Consider the following 22,952-nt stretch of genomic DNA (forward strand, 5'->3'; position numbering starts at 1 on the left):
GAGGTGGCACAGGTGACCGGAGGTTTTGACGGGGGGGGGGGAAGCCCCCTCGTGCACGCCTCGGGGAACACGATGGGCTGAATTTAACTTGGAACAACCGTACGTTTTGTGGTGTTCTGTGCACGGTCAGTGCTCACGCCACAGAACGAATGCCAGGCAACGATCTGCGCTCTCCCGACGGGAACCACGCTGGCTTCGTTCGAACCTTCAGTTTACTATCGTAAGCTCGCTCGGACAGGTGAGCGCCGCGCTCAGCCGATCGGACGATGACGCGGTCAGATGAAAATTTGGCGGATTCGTTTGCAGCTACGCGGAACGCTCGAATTTCGCTCACGTAAAACAAATTCAAGTCTGTTTCACGAACTGTAAGTTATCGCATCGGATTTAGAGACACCGATGAAGCAGAAGTTGTGTGCAGAAAGTGCTACTGCAATGTAACACGAATCATTTTTGAGAAGTCTTATTCGTCAAATTGAATCAAGCGAATTTCTGTTTCTGACGAGTGAATCGCAAGGTATTTTGCTTACAACTCGAGGGATATCTTCAGCGCGTGGATTATTAATAAAAATAGGAGAATTCTGGATTTCTTGGAAATGTAGAGAAATAGTGATTAGACGAATCAAATTGGAACGATAGAACATATCGATAAATTTTTTATCGTTTATAAATATGGTTTGTTACAAGACTATAAAGGTCATAACAAAAAGAGATTAATTCTCGATTTAATCTGTGGATATCGTTTGCTGTTGACACAATTGGACATATGAACTTGGTCTGCGCGTTTGACAGTTACATTAGTGCCGACAACGTGTTGAAGGTTGAAGTTACGATAAAATAATTGTGCGAATAAAGACGTTCTTCTCCACCGAACAAATCTGTTCCCGCCATTAAATTGTACGTGATGTAAGGAGTCTGGTAAGTACAAAGACTTGTAATTGTCTTGAGAATAATTTCGATCACGTTTGTCTTAACATAATTAAATTTTTATTTATGTTTTCATGCATTAAGACATACTTTCCAATAAACTATATTTTTAACTAATTTACTACTCGATTTTCGTATCTTGATTGATTGATTTGGTAAATGATTATATTCCTTGAAATTTCGTATTATAATCAATTATGTGTTCTTTTCATGGAATTTGATTGCCCATAAAGGCAGTGGCTCGAAATTTTTAGAAAGTTTCGCGAAACTTGTAAAACGTGACATTGACAGACAGCACGTCCATCACAGTCGAATCCTGGTACGAATTATGCCAGTGGAATCTCACGATTCTGACGTGCAATTAATGCTTATCTGACACCCTTGCTGAAAGTTTAATTCGAGGAATTAACGTTATTGTTATCCATTCCTCAATAACTCCATGATCCGTATTATATTTCATACACATATTATTATACAACTAATTATCAACAAGCCTCGTTAAGAAATGAAGGTCTGTGATTGAGAATCGAGGCTATCAAAACCGTGCTGCATAAAAAACACAGACGCAGAAGTAGCACCTATCATTTCTACCGTAAAAAAGCCTTAATTGTGACGTTTATCTTCTTTATAACTTTCTTAATAGTAGGATATGGTAAATTTAATCCTTTTCTCACATCGTTTATTTAATGCGTCGAGACATATTGTTTCACATCGTTTATTTAATGCGTCGAGACATATTCATGTACGAGCATGCATGCGGTACATACCGCGATTTCCGTTTATTGCGGAATCAAAATGAAACGTTTTGAGCCAACTAACCACTGGGCAGTCGATTGTTAGCACTGACCTAAATATCCTTATGATGACATATTAATTATTTAAACGAGAATGTTCATGATGCAAGTGTGTAATCGCGGTTCGACTCGGCTATGCATTCTCTTATCGTGTTATGAAATCGTATCTCTTCTTTCAAATAATCATACAACACCATTGTATCTCGTCGTAATTATTCTTACGAGACAAGACACTGCTAATTTCACTCCCACGGGTAACGATTCGTTGTGCCACAGTGTGAAAAAGGAAATTCAGTTTATTTGTGTCTTACATTCGCGGTAACATCTGCCTGCTGTCGTAATACCATATGTAACTGCATACTGAATGGCAGGAAACCTCACAATCGGCAAATTTTTATTAATGAAAATGTCGATGCGATATGATATTATACTTTTCGAGTTATCTGTTTCTCTTCTGGAGAGAGGAGAATTCTTCTGGAGTTTTTTCATTGAATCTAAATGATGAAAAAACTTAGATAGATTTGTGATTAACAAGAATAGTTTTCCTTTAAATAGAATTATAAAATCTAGACTTGAAAAGAAGAAACATTACGATTTCTTCGATAAACTGTTGCTGCTTCCCAAACTTGATTTTTTTCGTAGACTATTTCAATTTCACAGTATTGTGAAGAGAGAATATGTACCGATATTGCAGACAACTGGCGTACTCCAACCCATCGAATGGATCTTTTACACATATGTTCATGGTGTGGGGGAGCTCGTCACGCAAGGAAATTCTGTATGGGGTTGGCTGGGCAACAGACAGTATTATGGGTGTATGTCAATATCCCGGACGGTGTTATCATTCGGAAGCATGCATGGCAGGTGTAGGAAATGACGTCACGCACCTCACGGACAGCCCTGATGGAATTACGACCTTGCTGCCCCTTTCTATCGATGCGAGCCAGCATGCATAGAGAAAACTTCCTTTATGCAGATGTGCAAATGAAAAGTTATGTCGGGATTATTGCTGTGTGCGAATAGCTCGCGTAGAAAGTGAAAATGAATGCTTGAACAATAAAATTATCCTATCTAAAGCATCTTATTGATCCGTCTTTTCGAAGAACTTCACGATACGAAGGTGAATGCAGTTATAAAGGAATAAGTTTTCGAAGAATATCTTAGTCACGCGATCTTCTCTCTTCATGCTGTTCAAATAGTTCACTTTAGGTAAAACAGCGAATCATTATGTATAATTAATTATAATTAACAATACCAAGCGACAAGAGAAATTCTCTCGTACGTGCTAAACACTATTCGAAAACGCGAAGAGAAAATGCAGGCACGCGAATCAACCTGTTGTTTACACGATAAACCAAAAAATTATTATACATGTAAAAAACGCAGTGTAATGTAACGCGAAATGTGAAGTATCTTTTTGAAAAATCTTTTCAGGAAACATTGCTACGAAAGTTGCCCGAGGCACTACGCAATGTATTACCGCAGATAAAAATCGCTTCATCCACAGTGTAATGCTTATCAATATTGATCAGAATAAAGAGGAATTCGTTTCCTGCGTGGCTACAGGTCTTTATACGCTGCAAATCAGATAGCGCATGTTACATTACGCACATTTGAATATACTAGCGTTCATACATCGAGAAGCTTCGCACTAGGCTGTTATTTAGCAGAATCTTAAAAGTCAAGAGCGTGGCCGACACACTCTGTTGGCAAGAAGAGCACCGTTCGGAGTGCTCGCGCGCTCAGTGTTCCTTAAATGTCAAACTATCCTAAAGGAGAATCCTTAGGAGCACGGGTCAGTATCCTTTCCGCGTGAGTCTTGTCGAATGGTGTTTCGTAATTACCGGATGTGTCTTCAACCGCAGATTCCTTAACCAATCGACGTCGCTTTTTTTTTTAATCGAAAAGAGACTATATTTATTTTAATTCTCAAATGTTTAATATTATATTGTGCAGTAAGCATCAGATTAGAATTTTATAAAAATTAGATCTTGAAATTTGTTAAAAAATATAATTGTGTTATTAATTTATTCTCCTAAAGTATTGTTCATAAAATACTGATTTTGTGGAAATTATGTTATTTTATACGATTATATTTGCAATTGTTTTTTTCCAAAAACTGACTTGCATTAAATATATATGTACAATTTCTTTTTTTCTCTTTTCTTTTTAAAATATTATATCACCGATTATATCATCGTGTCTTTAGCTGAGGACAAGTCATTAAATTAAATTAAATAGCTTGTATAAGAAGGAACTTTTAATTGGGGAAATTAATTCTTTTAACAGCAATACGTTCGTTACAATTTATATTTGCCGTGAGAAAACGTCGTCTCTTCCGGTAAGCTTTCACTCCGGTTTAATCACCGTGATCGTTCGCGACGAGCCACTCTTGATATTGCATCAAGACGACATTTTACCGAGGAGAAAGCAACCACTCAGCGTGAATATCGGTTCACCAATTATCAAATTAAATACAGCAAATAAATAGACTGCGTACGTGTGTACGCAATAAACTGTGTCAAAGATAGGATATATTATAGAATCAATAAGAACGAAATATGCAAGAAACATGCGATACTCGAGATATCTCTTGAAAATACATGTAATCTGTATCGTCGAGAACTATTCGAATATGTTCATTTTACTTTTGACAGTATAATTTTTCACTGATTTATACCTAACCGTTTCTTTCTCTCAGTAATTGCACGTTCACGCAATGATTCCAGGGCAGCGGAAACTGATCTAATCGTGGAGTATTCTGCAAAGAAGACCATGCCGATTACAAGCATCGCTCGACCAAGATGACGTCGGATAAGCAAACGAAATCGCCCTCCTGGCTATTGCGATCGTGTAAAAGGAGCCGATTCAAAATAGAATTGCTTTATTTCATGCTTGGATATCTGTTGACACGTTGCTCGGCAAGAAATAATCCTCCGAGGTTCCTCATAGACGGACAAACGGAAATCGTTCTCAGATTGAAGGAAGGACCTGAGACTCCAATCGGTAAGAATTACTACATTCGTTTTATAAAATATCATCACGCCGACACATTCTTCATTTATATTCTTTTTAAAATTTTCATCACAGAATATATATCTCTTATTTTGATCATTAGCGCAAAATTACGGGCGAGTGTTTAGATGGTAAAGACCATATCAAATCTCGTTTACCAAAACTTGCTTATTGTATGGAAATTTATGTTCGACTCTGATGCGCATGGTAGACAAGTACAAGCGCATATTAATGTACATGCGCCGTGGTATTAACCGGCCACGGATCACAAAATTTATTACTAGTCTAACATATCTTCTTTCAAGCACCGTTGTATAAACCGTTGCTATTTTGTTTTCAGTTATGCGATAAAACTCTCGATTTGTCTTGCTTTACAATACTCTTTTTTATTTTCTATAAATTATTACATTTAGAAAAGCGTTACAAATTTAGAAAATTTACTTAAAAAATCAGTTGACAATCTCTATGTTTTTTAAAAGGATTAAAACCATTTAAGTATTCTTACCATCTTGTTAATAATGTTAAACTCATATATTTTGTCGGGTATTTTTTTCATGGAACATTTTTAGTTTTATTTGCATTATTAATAAAGATCTGGACATTTTTTAATGAAGTAATACTTTTTTTACAGGCAGCCTAATTTACAGGCTTAGAGGCATCGATCCGGATGGTGACATTTTGACATTCGGTATTCGAGATCAGCCCGGTAGCGATGTGATTCGAGTCGAGAACTATGGTCCCAATGAAGCAAACATTTATTTAAATAAGCTGCTTGACAGAGAGGTAATCTATATACTTCAATGTTTTTAGTAATAGAAACTATTAAGAGAATAATCATTATAGGTATCTAATGTGTGATTTTGAACGTTTGAGCGGTTCAAGAGCCGCGCTCACCGGAATTGCGAGTCTAAGTTCTTGAATCGCTGTTATAACATCGCGAATCACGAAACTAAAATTAGAGTTTAGTGGTTGCTCATTTCAACAACGATCGGCAGCTGTACTTTGCCTAATGAGACGTTCGAGAGCCGCTAACCGATCAGCAACGACTAGGGAAGTAGAAATAATGCAGGAAGCAACACCGCAATAATTCTTATGTCCGTCTATAAGATCTTGCTTCTGTTTCGCATGGGCGATTTACGCATCTCGGCCTTTCTTCTACGTATCACGACCCGGCTAGTCATAGTACCGCGATGTCGCAGCTATTAAAGAGAAATTTAAGTATCAATGACGGGGACAAACGTAATTTCCGACCTATCATCCTCGCAAAGATCCATTTCGCAAGGCTGTCATTTGCAGCCATCATCGGTGCACGCGCAAAGTAACGCCGCTTTGAACTTTCTATCGCCGATGATAGTACTTGCTTTCCGACTGTAATCATTGTCAGCGCGCACGCGATGTTACGATTTTTCAAACCTACATCGATCGCACACGGAACTTGGATTACATGTTATCGGATTATACTTCCTATTTTATCCTCTCAGATACCGTAAAACTTGATATGTAATCGCGTATCTGTTTTTACGTGATCCAACGATCCGCGCGTGACTTTTCTCAGATATGGTCTCACGTTAAACGTTGTTTGCGCTGTATTTAGACGAGAGACGAATATGCCCTCGTGTTAACGTTGACGGATGGAAGGCTGGGGGAGGGCAATTTCATCACACAAAGCCTGCTGCTTCTGGTCGAGGACATCAACGATAACGTGCCGATTTTTCGTCCGCATCCGACATCGCTGACGCTACGGGAGGACTCACGACCGGGTACTTTAATTACGGTGGAAGCTACCGACACCGATCTGGGAGCTCATGGTCAAGTAGTGTATTACCTTCAAGAATTGGACGGTGATAACAACGTTTTCAACATATCGACCGTCAATGGCAGGGGCGTGATACGCTTGGTCGGTTCTCTGGACTACGAACGAAAGTATCTGTATCAACTGCGAATCTTGGCCGTGGATCGTGCGATAAATGAAAAGGTAAGTTTTATTAAACGTGCATCACTTCACGTTATTGTATCTTGATTATCTAGTAATCGTAAACGAAAGATGGATGTAATTATATCATTTTTGCGTGCATAGCTCATTTCCGAACATGCATTAGTTGAACGTGTTCCATGAGCGTGAACTATGGATATCTTAAACGTTATAGGGGCATTATCTACCGCGGAATACATGCGATACACGCGGATATTCTGTAGATAATGCCCGTACGATTACTGGATAGTTCAATGACTCTTTCCCGCGAAGTTGAGCGCAGTGAAGGGTGAACAATGCTAGAGAAGATTACTATCTACATAGGCATCGTTACAGTTATTTATTACAGCCATTTACCTGAGGCAACTTCATTTATTTGAAGTAACTTCCTGTGAGGTCGTTTATTTTTACTTAATTATTCTAGGTAAATACGGGAACGACCGCGATTTTGGTAAAGGTACAGGATGTGGAGGACCAGCCGCCGGAATTCATTGCCATGACGCCTGTCGCAAGGATCAGCGAGAATGCCAGGATTGGCACATCTGTTTTACAAGGTTGATAATAAATTTAATTCTAAATACAATTTAATTGCAAATATAATTTAAAATAAGTAATAGAAAATATATATTTTTTCAATAAACAAAATTTTATCATTAAGGCATATTATTAAAAAATTTATCAAGCATCAAGATAAGTTCAAGTTAAGATCAAGAATTTTTGATAAATTAATTAATGTAGATATTTGAGATTTTATGATTCTGATAATCTGACGAACTCTCATTGCAGTTCGTGCCATGGACGGTGATAAGGGGATAAATAACAAAGTAACATATAGCATCACAAAGGGTCCGAGAGATTTATTCGATATTGACGCGACTTCCGGTCTTGTATTCACTCGAGCACAATTGGACAGAGAGGCCGAGCAGAATAGAGACGGCACTTTCATTTTGGAAATTACTGTGAAAGAAGTATCGAAGATTAAACCGTCACCATCTGTCAGCACCGAAGTAACCATTATTCTCACTGATGTAAACGACGAGACACCAACGTTTCGAAGTACGCTATATCGTGCCGAAATAAATGAGAACGCGCCACAAAACACGCCAGTCAATTTTATTGGCGACGCCGTGCCAGAAGTTTTCGATCACGATTTGGTAAATTGCAACTTTTTAAACTTATAACGTATCGCGATTTTTTCGATAAGAATCTAAAAAGAACAATTTCAATAGAGAAAATTTTCACATTGCTACTTTCGTATAAAATCATTCCTTCTCAAATGACTGTTGAGAACGTCTTTTGTAAACGCGATGAATTTTCTAGGGTTCTAATGGCACATTTCAAATATTTATCCACGGTGATGGTGGAATATTCGATGTAACGCCATTTCGTGGAATAAATGAAGCACCTTTCTTGATACGCGTCAAGGACTCGATTAAACTCGATTTTGAGAAAATATCAGGTAAATCTTGAAGTTTCTTCTTTGCTAATCCAAATAGATATATCATAACAAAAAATTAAATTACAAGAATTTTAATATCATGAAATGAATATTTTGCAAGCTAAAATTGTTGATGTAGTAATAAATAATTTACACTTATACTGCAACATACAAAATAAAAACTTGATTCTTGCAGAGGTAAACTTCACTCTCGTTGCAAAAGAAGTTACGCCGATTTCACCAAAGTATAGCACAGTACCAGTTACGGTTTTTATAAGGGATCAGAACGATAATTATCCCGAGTTCACGGAAAGCGTGTACGAAGTCTCGATACCGGAAAATTGCGCCGAGGGAACGACCGTAGCTTGGGTACAGGCTTTGGACGAAGACAGCGGTAACTTTGGAACGCATGGAATACGATATACAACTTTAGGCGGTAGCATTGCACATGCGTAAGATAATAAATTACAACAATAATTCTTAATATCATATTAAGCTCAATATCATATAAAACTTCACAGTTGTAATTAACACGCATAAATCTCTATTTATTACACAAGTTAGCGAAAAAAACATGGGATTTTCTCAAGTAAATAATAAAAAAGAATTTTATTATTCAGAAACATTTAATAATATATGATATTAAGAGAAATGATAAAATTATAGTTAAATTATATGCACAATAACGTTTGTCTTCATCATAGATTATTAATGAATCCTCTCACCGGCGTGATAACAGTCAAACATCCCGGACCCAGTTTCGATCGGGAATTAGTAGCTCGTCATTATCTCACAGTAGAGGCCCGAGACGATCTCGGAAGAGGCAATCGCAACACCGTACAATTAATAGTCAACATCGACGACGTTAACGATAACACACCTGCATTTTTGCAAAATAAATATGAAGCGGTACTATTGGAGAATGAGAATCATTTCGAATCACCTCTGATCGTCGAAGCATCTGACAACGATTTAAACGGTTAGATAATCTTTAGTAAGCGAAGACAATATATCTTTCTATATTTTTGTACAATACGTAACATTTTTGTTATATTTGCAGGAACGCGGAACAGTGAGATAGTTTACTCTTTAATGTCAAGTGAATTTTCACGGAATTTTACGATCGATCCAAAACGCGGCGTTGTGACACCCACCCATCCTCTGGATTACGAGGCTTTGCCCATCAACCAGGGACACAAGGAAACTTTCATACGTCCGTTGAAATTGACGGCGAGAGCGAGAGATATGGGTATACCGAGCTTAAGTTCCGACATTCCTCTGACCATTTATTTGAAAGATGTCAACGATAATGCGCCTGTCTTCGAGAGAACGTCGTATAAAAAGCACATACACGAGGATTTGCCGGGCGGCACGAGCGTTATACAAGTACGTGATTATCAAGTAATGTAAAATTATAGACCGAGATTTCGAGCCTTTTAACATAAGATAAAAATAAGAAAAAGAGTTCGCTGCAAATAAAGAATCATTCGCGCAGGTGAAGGCGTGGGACAAAGATTTGTCGTCGCCCAACAACAAACTGGTTTATCGGATTCAGAGCGGCGCCGGAGACAAGTTCGTAATTAGTCCTGAAACCGGCGTGATCCGAGTGGCGCCGGGCTCGAATTTAGATCCGGATCTCACGTCACCCAAAACCACGAGGTACAACTTGAATGTCATCGCCATCGACAGCGGCACGGAGGTACAGCGGACCGCAGAGGTTCTCGTGAACATCACGATCCTGGATGTCAATAACAAATCGCCGATTTTCATCGATCCCGGAACCGTTGTTATCAGAGAGAACACTCAGGTGCATTGTCAAGCGGTATTTGTCAGTTTATAGAGAAACGCGAAATAACGAGAAATGATTATTAGGTTGGCGCATACGTTCATCGTGTGGTGGCACAAGATCCGGACGTAGCTCCGATCCTGCGTTATCGCGTGGATTCTAACTCATCGGAGGCGCGCAACGAGGAGGGCACTCTAATCAAAATACAAGAATACGACTATCTGGCAGCGCTGGAACTAAATGCACTGGATGGCTTGCTGCGTATAGTAAGGCTATTAGACAGAGAGAGAGTAGAAACCATCAGACTGGGACTTATAGTTGAGGATATAGCTGCCGTAAGAGGGTTGCAAACTGCATCCGGTTAGTTTTAGGAGTAACTTTGCGTATGAAAGTGTAGAGAAACCATATCAGCCAAACTTACCTGCGAGAGCTTTTGAGAGAGTTTTAGAAAACGTTGCGTTGCGCGATTGTAGATGTAATTCAAAAATTATACTGCGAGAGCATTTAAAATCAAGGAAAATAATACTGCTACAAAACTGTTTGCAGCCACGCTGAATATAATTATCGAAGACGAGAACGACAACAATCCTAAATTCCGAAGACCCTTCTACAGACGCTCCGTTACCGAAAACAGCAAAAACGGCGTTAATATTGCGAATATCGTCGCCGACGACGCCGACAAAAATCGCAGTATTACGTATTCCTTGCAAGGACCGAGAGAGATCACGGAACTTGTGCACTTGGATTCTGAAACCGGAGAAATGGTCGTCGCAAGTAAAATCGACAGAGAACTATATTCGTGGCTTAATTTAACCGTGAAAGCTACGGATTCTGGGATTCCACCTCGGTAAGAGATATACAATTTAAGAAGTATTCAATAATTATGAAAAATTACATTAAATATCATCAATACGTACATATTACAAAATTTATACAAAAATTTTTCAATTTTTTGAGACACTTGTATAATTTTTTAAATTTATATTATATTATTACACCTAATTTTGAAAATATCGATAATTATTCCATGAATATCAGACTAATTATGTTAAATTTTATAGATCGAGTCTGTCGGAAGTGTACGTTCAAGTATTAGACGAGAATGACAATAATCCATATTTCATTTCGAATGTGAGCAATATAAATGTGATGGAGAACTCAAAGATTGGCACGGAAATTATTGTTATACAAGCGGCGGATCCCGACAGCGGGGATTATGGAAAGATCACTTATCTCTTAGACAGGATGTCGTCTCAGGTAAAAGAAATACGATGAAGTCATATATATACGTCTACTTGAAACTAGTCTATGTATACTTACTGTGTATGATTATACACTACAATGTACATTTGCATCTCATTAACAATATTGGACAATAGCTTTACCGTTTACTCAAGGCAAATTCAATTCAATGTAATTATTTGACGTTATTTTGCGCGCCTGCATTATTATTATAATAAAATATTATTTCAAATAGGGAACCTTCGCTATCCACCCAGAAACCGGATCATTAACTGTGGCTGACGTTTTGGATTGGGAGACTAGATATAGTTACATCTTAGTTATCGAAGCTTGGGATAATTATCAGTTTGGTTATACGGCGGGTGAATCCCGAAATGCGTTTAAGCGAGTCCAGTATGTGTTTATAATTTAATTATTATTAGATTTATAGGAATAATTGATTTTTATGATTTTCATGATTCGAATATAAATCGCGATGTTTAAATAGCAATATTATACAACAAAGTGTACTGTTTCAGGGTAACAGTTATTGATGTTAATGATAATGCTCCAAAGATGGATATACCTCAAAGCTGCGTCTCAATATCGGAATTTCATGATTTACGTGACGTAATCTACGTTATCAAAGCGAACGATGCCGATGATCCGACAACGCCGAACGGACATGTCGAAATGAGAATCACATCTGGTAATGAGCTAGGTATGTAATTAATCATTGAATAATATTCAATCCAACATTTATCAATATTGGTAATACATATGTACTATGTATAACAGATGTACGATAAAATTTTAAAATTAATATGAATTTCTGAAATAGTCTGTGTATTTTCATTCTAAATGTTAAATACAATCATTTCGGATATATGTAATATTTAACTCAGATTTAATAATATAATTCGGATTATTAATATAATGTGGATACATAAAATATTAATAAAATTAATATTGATCTTCGCAGGTTTATTCAGGTTGAAGCGAATTAATGATTCGAAAGCGGAAATTAAAGCTGTGCAGCCATTGAAAGGAAAATTCGGAAATTACACGTTACACATCGAGGCGCGCGATCTGGGAACACCGTCCAATAAGGATAATGGAATTTTGGAAATCTGCGTCACGGATTACAACGATAATGCTCCTTTTTTTGTCAGTCCCCAGCACAACACTACTATTCGGGTTCCGGAGGTTCGTTTCCTTGGCCGATTTACATAATGCTATATTCTTGACTAGCACGAAACGACGTTACTGAAGTATAACGTTACGAATTAATTCCAGAACATAACGGTAGGCAGCCCGATTATTCAAATCAAAGCGACGGACGCCGATACCGGATTAAACGGCGACGTGTATTACCGCTTAAAGCAGGACCTCGCGGGCCATTGGCGAACCTTTCGCATCGACGAAAAAGCTGGCGTAATATCGTTAGAATTACCTCTCGACAGGGAAACTCAGAAATTGTACGAGGTATGCAAAAGTTTGTATTCATTAATTTTATTTGTATGTATTTGTTAATTTTTCTTAATTGATTATGATGAAATGAAAATTAAAACTGATGAATTTGGCATTTTTATTACAGATACGAGTGGAAGCGTACGATTTGGGTATTCCAACGCCTTTGAGCTCAGATCTCGATCTAATTATTTATGTGCGAAACATCAACGATTTCGAGCCACAGTTTTTAGTGAACATCTTTAATATTAACTTCACGGAGGAGCAACCTCCCGGATCGGAGATAGTGTTATTGCCCGAAACAATCGACAGGGACGAAGTCGACGATTTGGATGATCCACCCACGCAAGTTTGCTATTTCATAGTTGGCGGAAATAATGACGGACTATTCGTTTTAGATATCTACAAACATGAACTCGGAGTAAGTCTTCAATTTAACAATATACAGGGTGAGGCACGTAAAATAGGCCACCTGAATATCTCGGCTGTTATTGGTGATAGAAAAAAATGTGTTAGACCAAATTTGCATGGTTTCGAGAGACACATAATTTGTTCTAAATAATTTTTTATTAGGTGGACACGTAGAGGTCATATGAAGGTCAACTTCGTTTTTTTAAATGGTATGATATGTTTTTTTACGTACCATCTTGTGGAGCGTTTGAAGATGCGCACATTGATCTACGGGTCAAAATCATTCAAGGTCACTGAAGGCTAAAATTTCTAAGTGCTAGAACTTTTTCATTTCTGAGTTTACAGTATTTTCAATAGCAGAGAACTCTAGGCAATATAAAAAATATAGATATCAACAACTCAGAACTTCTCGGAAAAGAAAAAATTTCTAAGGGCTAGAACTTTTTCATTTCTGAATTTGCGGTATTTTCAATAGTAGGGAACTCTAGGCAATATAAGAAATAATGATATGAACAACTCAGAATTTCTCGGAAAAGAAAAAATTTCTAAGGGCTAGAACTTTTTCATTTCTGAATTTACGGTATTTTTAATAGCAGAGAACTCTAGGCAATATAAAAAATAATTATATCATCAACTCATAACTCCTCTGAGAAGTACAAAATTTTAAACCCGAGAACTTTTTCATTTCTGAGTTTACGGTATTTTCAATAGCAGAGAACTCTAGGCAATATAAAAAATAATGATATCGACAACTCAGAACTTCTCGGAAAAAAAAAAAATTTCTAAGGGCTAGAACTTTTTCATTTCTGAATTTACGGTATTTTTAATAGCAGAGAACTCTAGGCAATATAAAAAATAATGATATCATCAACTCAGAACTTATCAGAAAAAGAAAAAATTTCTAAAGGCTAGAACTTTCATTTCTGAATTTACGGTGTTTTTAATAGCAGAGAACTCTAGGCAATATAAAAAATAATGATATCGACAACTCAGAACTTCTCGGAAAAAAAAAAATTTCTAAGGGCTAGAACTTTTTCATTTCTGAGTTTACAGTATTTTTAATAGCAGAGAACTCTAGGCAATATAAAGTAAATTATTTTCCCTTGCAGTTGGCCTTCAGTGACCTTGAATGATTTTGACTCGTAGATCAATGTGCGCATCTTCAAACGCTCTATTAGATTGTACGTAAAAAACATAATATATATGAAGGTCAACTTCGTTTTCATATGACCTCTACGCGTCCACCTAATAAAAGACTATTTAGAACAAATTATGTGTCCCTCGAAACCATACAAGTTGGGTCTGACACATTTTTTTCTATCACCAATAACAGCCGAGATATTCGGGTGGCCTGTTTTAGGTGCCTCACCCTGTATATTATTTAAATACTAAATGTATACTCTATATCTTCCTTTTTTAAACTATTTAGACTGCCAAGATGTTGGACAGAGAAAAACAAGAAGAACATATATTGCTCATTAAAGCGACAGAAGATTGCAAGTCCATTCCAGACAACGAAACGACATTCGACGAAGCTGATGACACCCTGTTACAAGTCGTCGTAAAAGTTGACGATATCAACGATAACGCACCGCGATTTACTAACAAAGTTTTCACGGGCGGTGTCACAACCGACGCCGATTTTGGCACACAGTTTATGCATGTCAAGGTAATTTTATATTTTGCCACAGAGAGAGTATTATTCATTTATATATTTCAATACAATGTTTAATCTTAATACGCATATCTAGAATTTTTATATGTATTTAATCTATGAATATATATTATGCAGGCAATCGATTTAGACGCCGGTGACAATGCTGTACTTAATTATTATCAAGTAGGCAAAATCCATATGACATTAACTGAAGGTTTTGATGATATGCAACTACAACCTTTCCTTATCAATAAGGAAACTGGAGCGGTAAGCCTGAATTTCGATCCTCAACGAGAGATGAAGGGTTACTTTGATTTTATGGTATGTACATTTTACTAATATATCTTTTCTATCAAAATAACATTGTAAAAAGAGCTTTATAACATGAACAATTTTTATCTTTTCTACTATGCTATAATTTAAGCTTTTTTTATAACACGAAATCAGATAAAACATTACTTTCATAATATAATGTTATGTATAGGTACTCGTTAACGATACCTACGGCTTACAAGACACTGCCAGGGTTTTCATCTACTTACTACGAGAGGATCAACGAGTTCGATTTGTTCTCCGTCAACATCCACCTGAAGTCAGAAGCCGAATCGAGACATTCCGAGAGTAAGTAATTATTACCAATGATTACATTATCAAACTACAAATTTTCGTTCGAAAGAATTAATATAAAAATTATCTCAATAACGGTTTAATAATGTCCAAAGATATCTAATACCTATAAATCTTTCATTTACAGAATTCTGGGCAATGTTACAAGCGCTATCATTAATGTAGACGAATATAAAGTACACGAGAATCAAGACGGCTCCGTAGATAGAACAAAAACAGATTTATACTTGCACCTCGTGAATCGCCGGGATAATTCAATCCTTGAAGTATCCGAAGTCCTCGAATTGGTCGATAGGAACATTGAGAAACTCGACAACCTGTTCAAGGAGTTCAACGTTCTCGACACGCAGCCAGCCAAGCCTCAACCAATTGTTCAATACGAGCAAGCTGGGACGACTTTCTGGCTCCTCACATTGACCCTGTTCCTGGGAGCTTTACTGATTCTATGTCTCGCTTTGTGTTTGTCCCAAAGAGCCTCTTTCCGAAGGCAATTGAAAGCGGCGAACGCATCACCATTCGGTAACTTGGAATGCAAATAATTATTTTTATTAACTTTTCTTCTCTATAACTATCCGCTGTTTGATAGGTCTTTTTAATAACAAAATTAGAAATTTATTTATTTATTTCATGAAAATTTCATGGAATATTCTGTATAATCTTTTTGCAATGTTATAATATAGAAATTAATTAATTTGGACATTTAAAAATTCAAAGGTACATCAGATTCGGAATTCATCCGAAGTCCTGGCCGCGTTCCGAACACAAACAAACACAGTATGGAAGGATCGAATCCCATATGGATGCATGCTTACGAGAATGAGTGGTTCAAGAATGATGAGTCGTTCAGCCATACATCCGAAAGAGATTCCCTGGACGAGAACGCTCTTAATAACGAAGAGATGATGAATGAAGCTAACACAAACCAAAGAGCCGACGATAAACCGTATTACATAGAACCAAGAATTTCCACCATTTCTAGGTATTTGAGTAAAATTATTCTCTCGAGTTCTTAATTAGAATCTCTAATTAAAACTAGTATAATTTTGGTCAATTAAAAATGTAACCGTGGATGATTAGCGTCTATATGTACGTAGCATTGAAAATTCACTGATATTACACAGATTTTACATATTGTACACTTGCAATGTGATAATGTTACATTCAACTGTACGCTATTTGATACACAGCACATAATATGTTTTTTTTATTGTTGCAGCATTGAGAGCATTGATATCCAGAACGATCTTAGCAGAAATTCGCCGATTTACGCGGGACACAATACAATCGTCAATCCTCTAGGAAAGAAGATCGAAACAACGGAATTGTAACAAATTAATGAGTATTACGATCGCGAGCGACTAATTACTTCTATGTTGCTAAATATTCCTTAGATACAGAATGCGATCGTTTTGTAAATAATTATGTTGCATAAATAATTAATAAATAATGTATGGTTGGTTATTGTAACTTTAGATATGCGATCTCGCGGATTATTTATTGTACGCGTAGGCTACGCACGTATAACTTAATAGATATGAGAGAAGTAATGTACATTTAATTTGTATTGTATGATATGTAAGAGATATTTTTATTACCGGTAATGAGTGCTGAAGTTTTATGAACGATTTAATTTATATATTAATGTTAGTCAATGTATCAAGTAAGCGGCTGCACAACGATCTATCGTACAATCAATTTTTGTACACCTTTGTATTTTTTATAGACAAGTAAATGATTCTTTTCAAAAAACATCTTTGAAAGAAAGAGAAATGTGTATATTCATTCAGTTTTAACTACATATTTATAATTTTTCAATTTTTTCCCTAGCATTCATTCCACAAGATAAGTTACAAAAATAAATTACTGACAAATCACGTATTTCGGAAATCTTCGTAAAACAAAATACAGTGCACACGATAAGGAAGAAAATGCAAATACTAACAAAAATTTCTATTAGCACAAAACGAGCAATAGCTGCAGCAATACGACAAAGCTAAATTCTGCAGTCCGTATTATATTTGTGACATACTCGGAAGAGCACATATGTATGTGACAGAAAACTGAGCGTGTACTAATAATCGAGGTTGTATTATACGCACAATGGCGAATGGTTTGAAGAGCTAGGTAGTCGAGGAGACGCTAGCCTATTCTCTTATCGTCTTCCTGAACGTCAGGGTTGCGTGCAACCTTATGCTAATCCAAGGCGGCTATACTCGACCGGTCAGCGGTCGACCTCACCCGCCTTCAAGCGGGTCATTATGTTCTTGAGGGCGTTATGGCGTCTCTTGCCCTTTCCATATAGATGCGCAATTATAGTGATGTAGATTCCGTTAGTGAGAAGCATTTTGTTGATCGGCAATAATGTCTTTTAGGTGCGACAACAATTGCTCAAAAATCTTTATAATACACGTGTGTAAAAATCCAAAAGTATATTTATTATATAATAGTTATTCAATTTGCTATTTGTTCCTTGAAATGTTTAAAGTTATAGTTTTTAATAAATTTTGACAATAATGATGAAAAATAATTATTTAGATATTATATTTATAACTACAGACGTATAGGTAAATGAAAGAGATAGAGGCAGATGTAGATGCAGACAGAAAAAATAGAGCCAGGAGCGATCTACTCGAGAGCATATAGAATAAATAAAGTCAGCTATAATATTTGAATCAAATGTGTAATGTTCTCTTGCTCTAACATTTTATTATTATTGTTTAAATTACTGGAATGGTGTGTACTAACAGTAAAAGTGTACAAGTATGACACTCAGAAATTAGGCTTGCGATATCTATCTGTGTTCCTTTCAATAAACACGCAAACTTGTGTCTAGAAACCCTCGACATTAGGATCTATTAACTACTATCTGATTTATCGAGACAGTGAGTCATCAGAGCTGCATTATTATTCCATGCTATATCTACAAAAGCAGATTTTATAGACATAAACAAATTCATATAACTGTTTTCATATTCCATTAATAATGGAAACAATTAAACCAATTTAATTTAATCCATTTATTAAAACGTAAATAGAATATCATATTTCTTTTCTATCTTGTACTTTGCATAAGATCTGTATATCGAAATTGCAAAGAAATTGAAAGAAAACCATTAATTTCATTAAATATGTATTATAACTTAAAAGTTTGCAATAATCACGGACTAGTAGCGTTACATTCCTATATTTTAAAGCATCATATTTATATAACTTTACGTGCTCGGAAAAAGGAATATAATCATTATTTATTGATAAAAAACCGTATTTTTCACTTGGGCAATATGAAAGTCATAAGTATTGGTTCACACGAGTCATTATACTTACAGGTAACTTGGTGTTCCTTCAGGAGGGGATAGTCGCCGATCGTGATGTACACGTGACTCGTAGCACCGCGTCAACGTGGGGGTTGAACAGTACAACCCCTTTCACACGCGCGGCATACGCGGCCGCGTAAAGTGCTTCCACATGATCCTCGAGAATGTTGTCTCCGGATTACGATTATTCGCCGTATTTAGTGATTTTTCTTCAGTAATTCTGGAAAGAGAAATTATGAGCGCATGATAGCAGAAAATTGAAATCTTCGCGCGGAACTGCGTAGAAAACGAAGGGAAAAGACATAATGTTGAGAACGTCGACGCAAAGATTATTTTATTCTCGAGGATTGTTTCTGAAAGAAAGAACCGCGAATATTTTATTTCCGAAATGTGTGTATGTGTACTACTACCAAGAGATTCACTAAGCGTGAATGTGAAATCCTGTGATTGACGAGCATTTGTATAAACATGAACTGTTACATGATTTCGTGATTCTCTGTGTTCAGGTAAGTTTACATGGTTTCTTTCTCACTGTTTCCATATAAATTTGCATGACTTTTAACTATCTACTAATAACATATTTTGTAAATCGTGATATGTGTGAGTAACTGAATATCTCGTTTTTTTTCTTTAATAAAACCATTTTTGTAATATTAATAAAGTTTTATCATCATCGTGTTTACGATTTTGAGGATTTTAATTTAACACGAAACATAGTAATTTTTCGTTTTTTTGCTGCAGAAAAATCTCAAATTATTGATCATTAATTTTGTTATAAAACAGAGGAACATATTCGAAGTTTCCAAATTTAATATCCTACGTCAGATATTTAATGCAATATGTACAAATAGTATCTTTCTTTACCACGTCTTGACATATCTCGCAGTTCATAATATTTTCATGTTGGAGGGTAATTCTCTACTAATTTCGAAGAGACTTTCATCGATTAAAAGGGTTAATGACTCTTCCATTCATTTGCAATGAAGTATTGGCATCGTATATTCATGACAAGGCATCGATGCGGTCGGCAAAAGAAAGAAATATCGACATCCTTCACGTGCAACGAAACTTCACGGTAGCAGGCAATACGCGCGCGCGCAGGCATGCGTTTATTTATTACATATTTACAAGCTCTTCGGCGAAAGTTCAGGTTTCACATAGATTTTCAATCGCATCGGCGGATATCGATCTCGCGCAAGTATCCGGTAAATGTCCACGCTGGCTACGAGAATGCGGTGAGAAAAAGGAAAAGCCTATCGATCGCCTTGGCGTGGACACTGACCGGTAAAAATATATGGCGAGATGGTAATGCGCGTGGACGGGTTAAAGCCCATTCCATCGTTAGACAAACAAGACTCTTATTACGGATGTAACACGGAAGTTAAATATTTCATCGGATACCTTACGTCTGCTACATGATAGAATATTTATGCAATGTCAAGGCACAAGACAATTGATAGGAAGTGCCCGTCGTATGTAGCAGCAAGATACGAATTGTGCGGGCAAAATGAGTATTTTATGAGAAAGCGATTGCGTGATAAATCTTGAAATATGCGAAAACGTACATGACAATGTAACAGAATTCGCACGCCTTATACGGTTTATTTATATAAAATATAATAATATAATTGAAGCATGATATTCGTTTCAGAAGAGAAACCTTGAAGAAGCCGTGTAACTGATAAATTATTTATGACTTTCATAAGCACGCAGGTTTTAACGGAATTGAACAAAAATAAAGAAAAAAAATGAAAATAAACTTTTCGATCAGCGACGATTGAAGAACTTGATCGACTTATCTGTACGTTGAACACTTACACGGTAGTCACGCACTAGTAATAGTCCAGACACGATATTAATACTTTAGATCTCCATATACTATTCCATCAAGCTCCGATCTTCTCTGATCTCGAGATAATAATACAATTAATGCAAACGAATTATGAGATATAAAATTATTCACGTAAAAATTTAAAGGGAGTCAAAAAAAGATCACTTGTAAGTTATTCAAAGAAGACATTTGTAAATTTTAAGTGCAATATGCTTCAGATAAAACTGTTCATTTAAAGGCGAAGAAAAAGAAAGATCTGATAAGCAATGATACATTTCATCGTAAAATATATTTGTCTACTGAAACGTATGTCCGTACACAACAATAAATTAGTTCTGTGTAGTGAGATGGTCGATGGCCCACATTTCTATCTTCTCTTTAGCAATCACGTGTACTATATTGGCACTCGTAAAAAAAGCATGCATATCTGAGAAGATAACTTCATCCACGTGGAAATGATAACACGAGGCACGTTACATAAAGTGTCCCAGTATAGACGCAAGATAGACGTAACATTTACGTAAAAATGTGTTAACGCTAATACGATCTACAATCTACTATACAATTTATTTTCCAAAATTTATTCTAAATTTTTATGAAACGTTATCATACCGCAAATTTAATTTTATGTTCATTTATTATTTATGAAAGTATTTGCAAGAGTACTTACAAGATTATGATAACTTGAAGATAAAAATAACTTGATATATACTTGATTAATGTATATAATTACACATTTCATACATTTTTCTTTTCAGAGACCATGGTGTTGAGAAGTTAGGCACTTTAAGACGCGACAATGAATACTCACGACCTCATTTCGTGATCATAAAATCGATATGTACAATATCAAAACTTGCCATCGTTTCGCTATTAATGCTGATTACGCGTGGAATATAGTGATAGAGATAGATATTATCGCTTGTTTTATATTTAACGTGGACTTTGCAAATTATAGGTTCAATGCCCTCTAGCCGTGAACTACATTATAATTAATAGAAGCAGTTATTTACAGATAATAGATACTAGAAAAATCACGATTCTCGATGATTTAAATCAAAATATAATTGTTTCTCTTTTTAGAATGCCCCTCGTAGAAGCATGGTTTAAAGTGTGGCTTTATTTGGGGCTCATACTTTGCGGTTGGGGCGAAGGCGCACGACCACGCTTCGATACGTCGACGGACATGAGATTGGTTTTAGTTCCGGCCGACGCCGAGGTCGATTCAGTGATTTTTCGGTTACGCGCCACCGATCAAGACGCGGACTTTCCTCTTGTTTTTGAAGTAACTGGTAATTCAAACAAATATTATACGACTGTTAATTTCAAGTGTAAATTTTCGTACGAAAATAACAAATCTACCATGGGAATTGAAAATACGATTTTTTCACTTTGTTCAGCAACAATCACACCCGTTGTAAGGATCGACAACCTGCCGTGCACGTTATACAACAAAGTCTGCCAAGCCAATGTAATTTTAACGAAACGCCTTATACCGGGACGCCTCCACGATTTCGCAGTCAGAGTACGGGATACCAAGGGGGACTCAAATTCAATGCAGGCTACCATATCCGTAACGAACGCTACGACCTCGCGTGATAAAATATTTCCCCATATTCCGTCTCTAATAATGATACCCGAGGTAATTATGAATGGTTCCTCTAACAACACTAATTAGCGCACGCTATAATTGCTCCGACACGAAGTATACACGCCGTTTATTTTTGTTTCACGTGCATTCACTAATCATCGATCCAATATTAGCATAAGTACTGTCTGTTATTACATCGCGCTTAATATAAAAAATTAATGCGTTGAAAGGATGCTAAACCAGGCAGAGAACTGGATTACCTTCTCGTACGCGCGAACTCCTGGAGCGGGAAACCAGTTTACATCGAACTATGGGTACGTACTGAATAATTATCTTGTATTTACATAAGTGCTCAATTTATGAGACATGTTATGTAAAATTATGTAAAATTGTGACACCATTTTAGCAACCGAAAGAACTCTTCACCATTCGACAGCGACAAACGCCAACGCAAACGCGCGGAGTAATTACGTTGATCGGTGAACTGGACTTCGAGACGCAATCGATGTACACCCTCACCATTTACGCAACGGTACGCACAATTATTTTATTACCGGTAAAATACATCAAGAGTGAACGTGTGATCTACTATCCTTTCCAAATCACAGGATCCTTACACGGAAGTTGGCAAGGACACCAGGAATATCGCGGGCTTGAACATTGTTGTAATAGTTCAAGACGTGCAGGACGTGCCGCCAATTTTTACCTTAGCTCCACCTTTAACTAGGCTTAACAATACTGTGCAAACGGTGAGTTGAATGTATTACAATTTAGATTTATATTTGATGTTCGTTGAGCGCGCCATGTAGCAACTGATATAAATTTTATGATACATGAAAGACAAAAATACATCACGTGCGTTTAGCCAAATAAATGTTATTCTCAATTTTATGCATAGAAA

General features: G+C 36.5%; 1 protein-coding gene across 2 annotated transcripts in view; it reads left to right on the plus strand.

Annotated features, from left to right (window-relative positions):
* Positions 1 to 3,727: 3,727 nt before the first annotated feature.
* The window catches only part of LOC105277425 (cadherin-23), a 33,126-nt gene continuing 13,901 nt past the window's right edge, over positions 3,728 to 22,952 (plus strand). The window contains exons 1-28 of one of the 2 annotated variants that reach the window (XM_026968096.1): positions 3,728 to 4,724; positions 5,365 to 5,516; positions 6,328 to 6,708; positions 7,130 to 7,259; positions 7,492 to 7,859; positions 8,026 to 8,164; positions 8,340 to 8,595; positions 8,848 to 9,122; positions 9,204 to 9,529; positions 9,639 to 9,950; positions 10,016 to 10,289; positions 10,476 to 10,776; positions 10,991 to 11,186; positions 11,407 to 11,564; positions 11,690 to 11,871; positions 12,133 to 12,356; positions 12,447 to 12,635; positions 12,748 to 13,041; positions 14,461 to 14,700; positions 14,824 to 15,009; positions 15,173 to 15,309; positions 15,443 to 15,834; positions 16,030 to 16,294; positions 21,544 to 21,752; positions 21,861 to 22,102; positions 22,282 to 22,365; positions 22,458 to 22,583; positions 22,660 to 22,800. In XM_026968096.1, the coding sequence (XP_026823897.1) occupies positions 4,523 to 4,724; positions 5,365 to 5,516; positions 6,328 to 6,708; positions 7,130 to 7,259; positions 7,492 to 7,859; positions 8,026 to 8,164; positions 8,340 to 8,595; positions 8,848 to 9,122; positions 9,204 to 9,529; positions 9,639 to 9,950; positions 10,016 to 10,289; positions 10,476 to 10,776; positions 10,991 to 11,186; positions 11,407 to 11,564; positions 11,690 to 11,871; positions 12,133 to 12,356; positions 12,447 to 12,635; positions 12,748 to 13,041; positions 14,461 to 14,700; positions 14,824 to 15,009; positions 15,173 to 15,309; positions 15,443 to 15,834; positions 16,030 to 16,294; positions 21,544 to 21,752; positions 21,861 to 22,102; positions 22,282 to 22,365; positions 22,458 to 22,583; positions 22,660 to 22,800 (6,381 nt within the window). In that variant the 5' untranslated portion in view covers positions 3,728 to 4,522. Of the gene's footprint in view, positions 4,725 to 5,364; positions 5,517 to 6,327; positions 6,709 to 7,129; positions 7,260 to 7,491; positions 7,860 to 8,025; positions 8,165 to 8,339; positions 8,596 to 8,847; positions 9,123 to 9,203; positions 9,530 to 9,638; positions 9,951 to 10,015; positions 10,290 to 10,475; positions 10,777 to 10,990; positions 11,187 to 11,406; positions 11,565 to 11,689; positions 11,872 to 12,132; positions 12,357 to 12,446; positions 12,636 to 12,747; positions 13,042 to 14,460; positions 14,701 to 14,823; positions 15,010 to 15,172; positions 15,310 to 15,442; positions 15,835 to 16,029; positions 16,295 to 16,531; positions 17,066 to 21,543; positions 21,753 to 21,860; positions 22,103 to 22,281; positions 22,366 to 22,457; positions 22,584 to 22,659; positions 22,801 to 22,952 lie in introns of those variants that run through there. The other variant, XM_026968097.1, reaches the window with a different exon arrangement.

This window comes from Ooceraea biroi, chromosome 3 (genome assembly GCF_003672135.1).
Source record: "Ooceraea biroi isolate clonal line C1 chromosome 3, Obir_v5.4, whole genome shotgun sequence".
Taxonomy (NCBI): domain Eukaryota; kingdom Metazoa; phylum Arthropoda; class Insecta; order Hymenoptera; family Formicidae; genus Ooceraea; species Ooceraea biroi.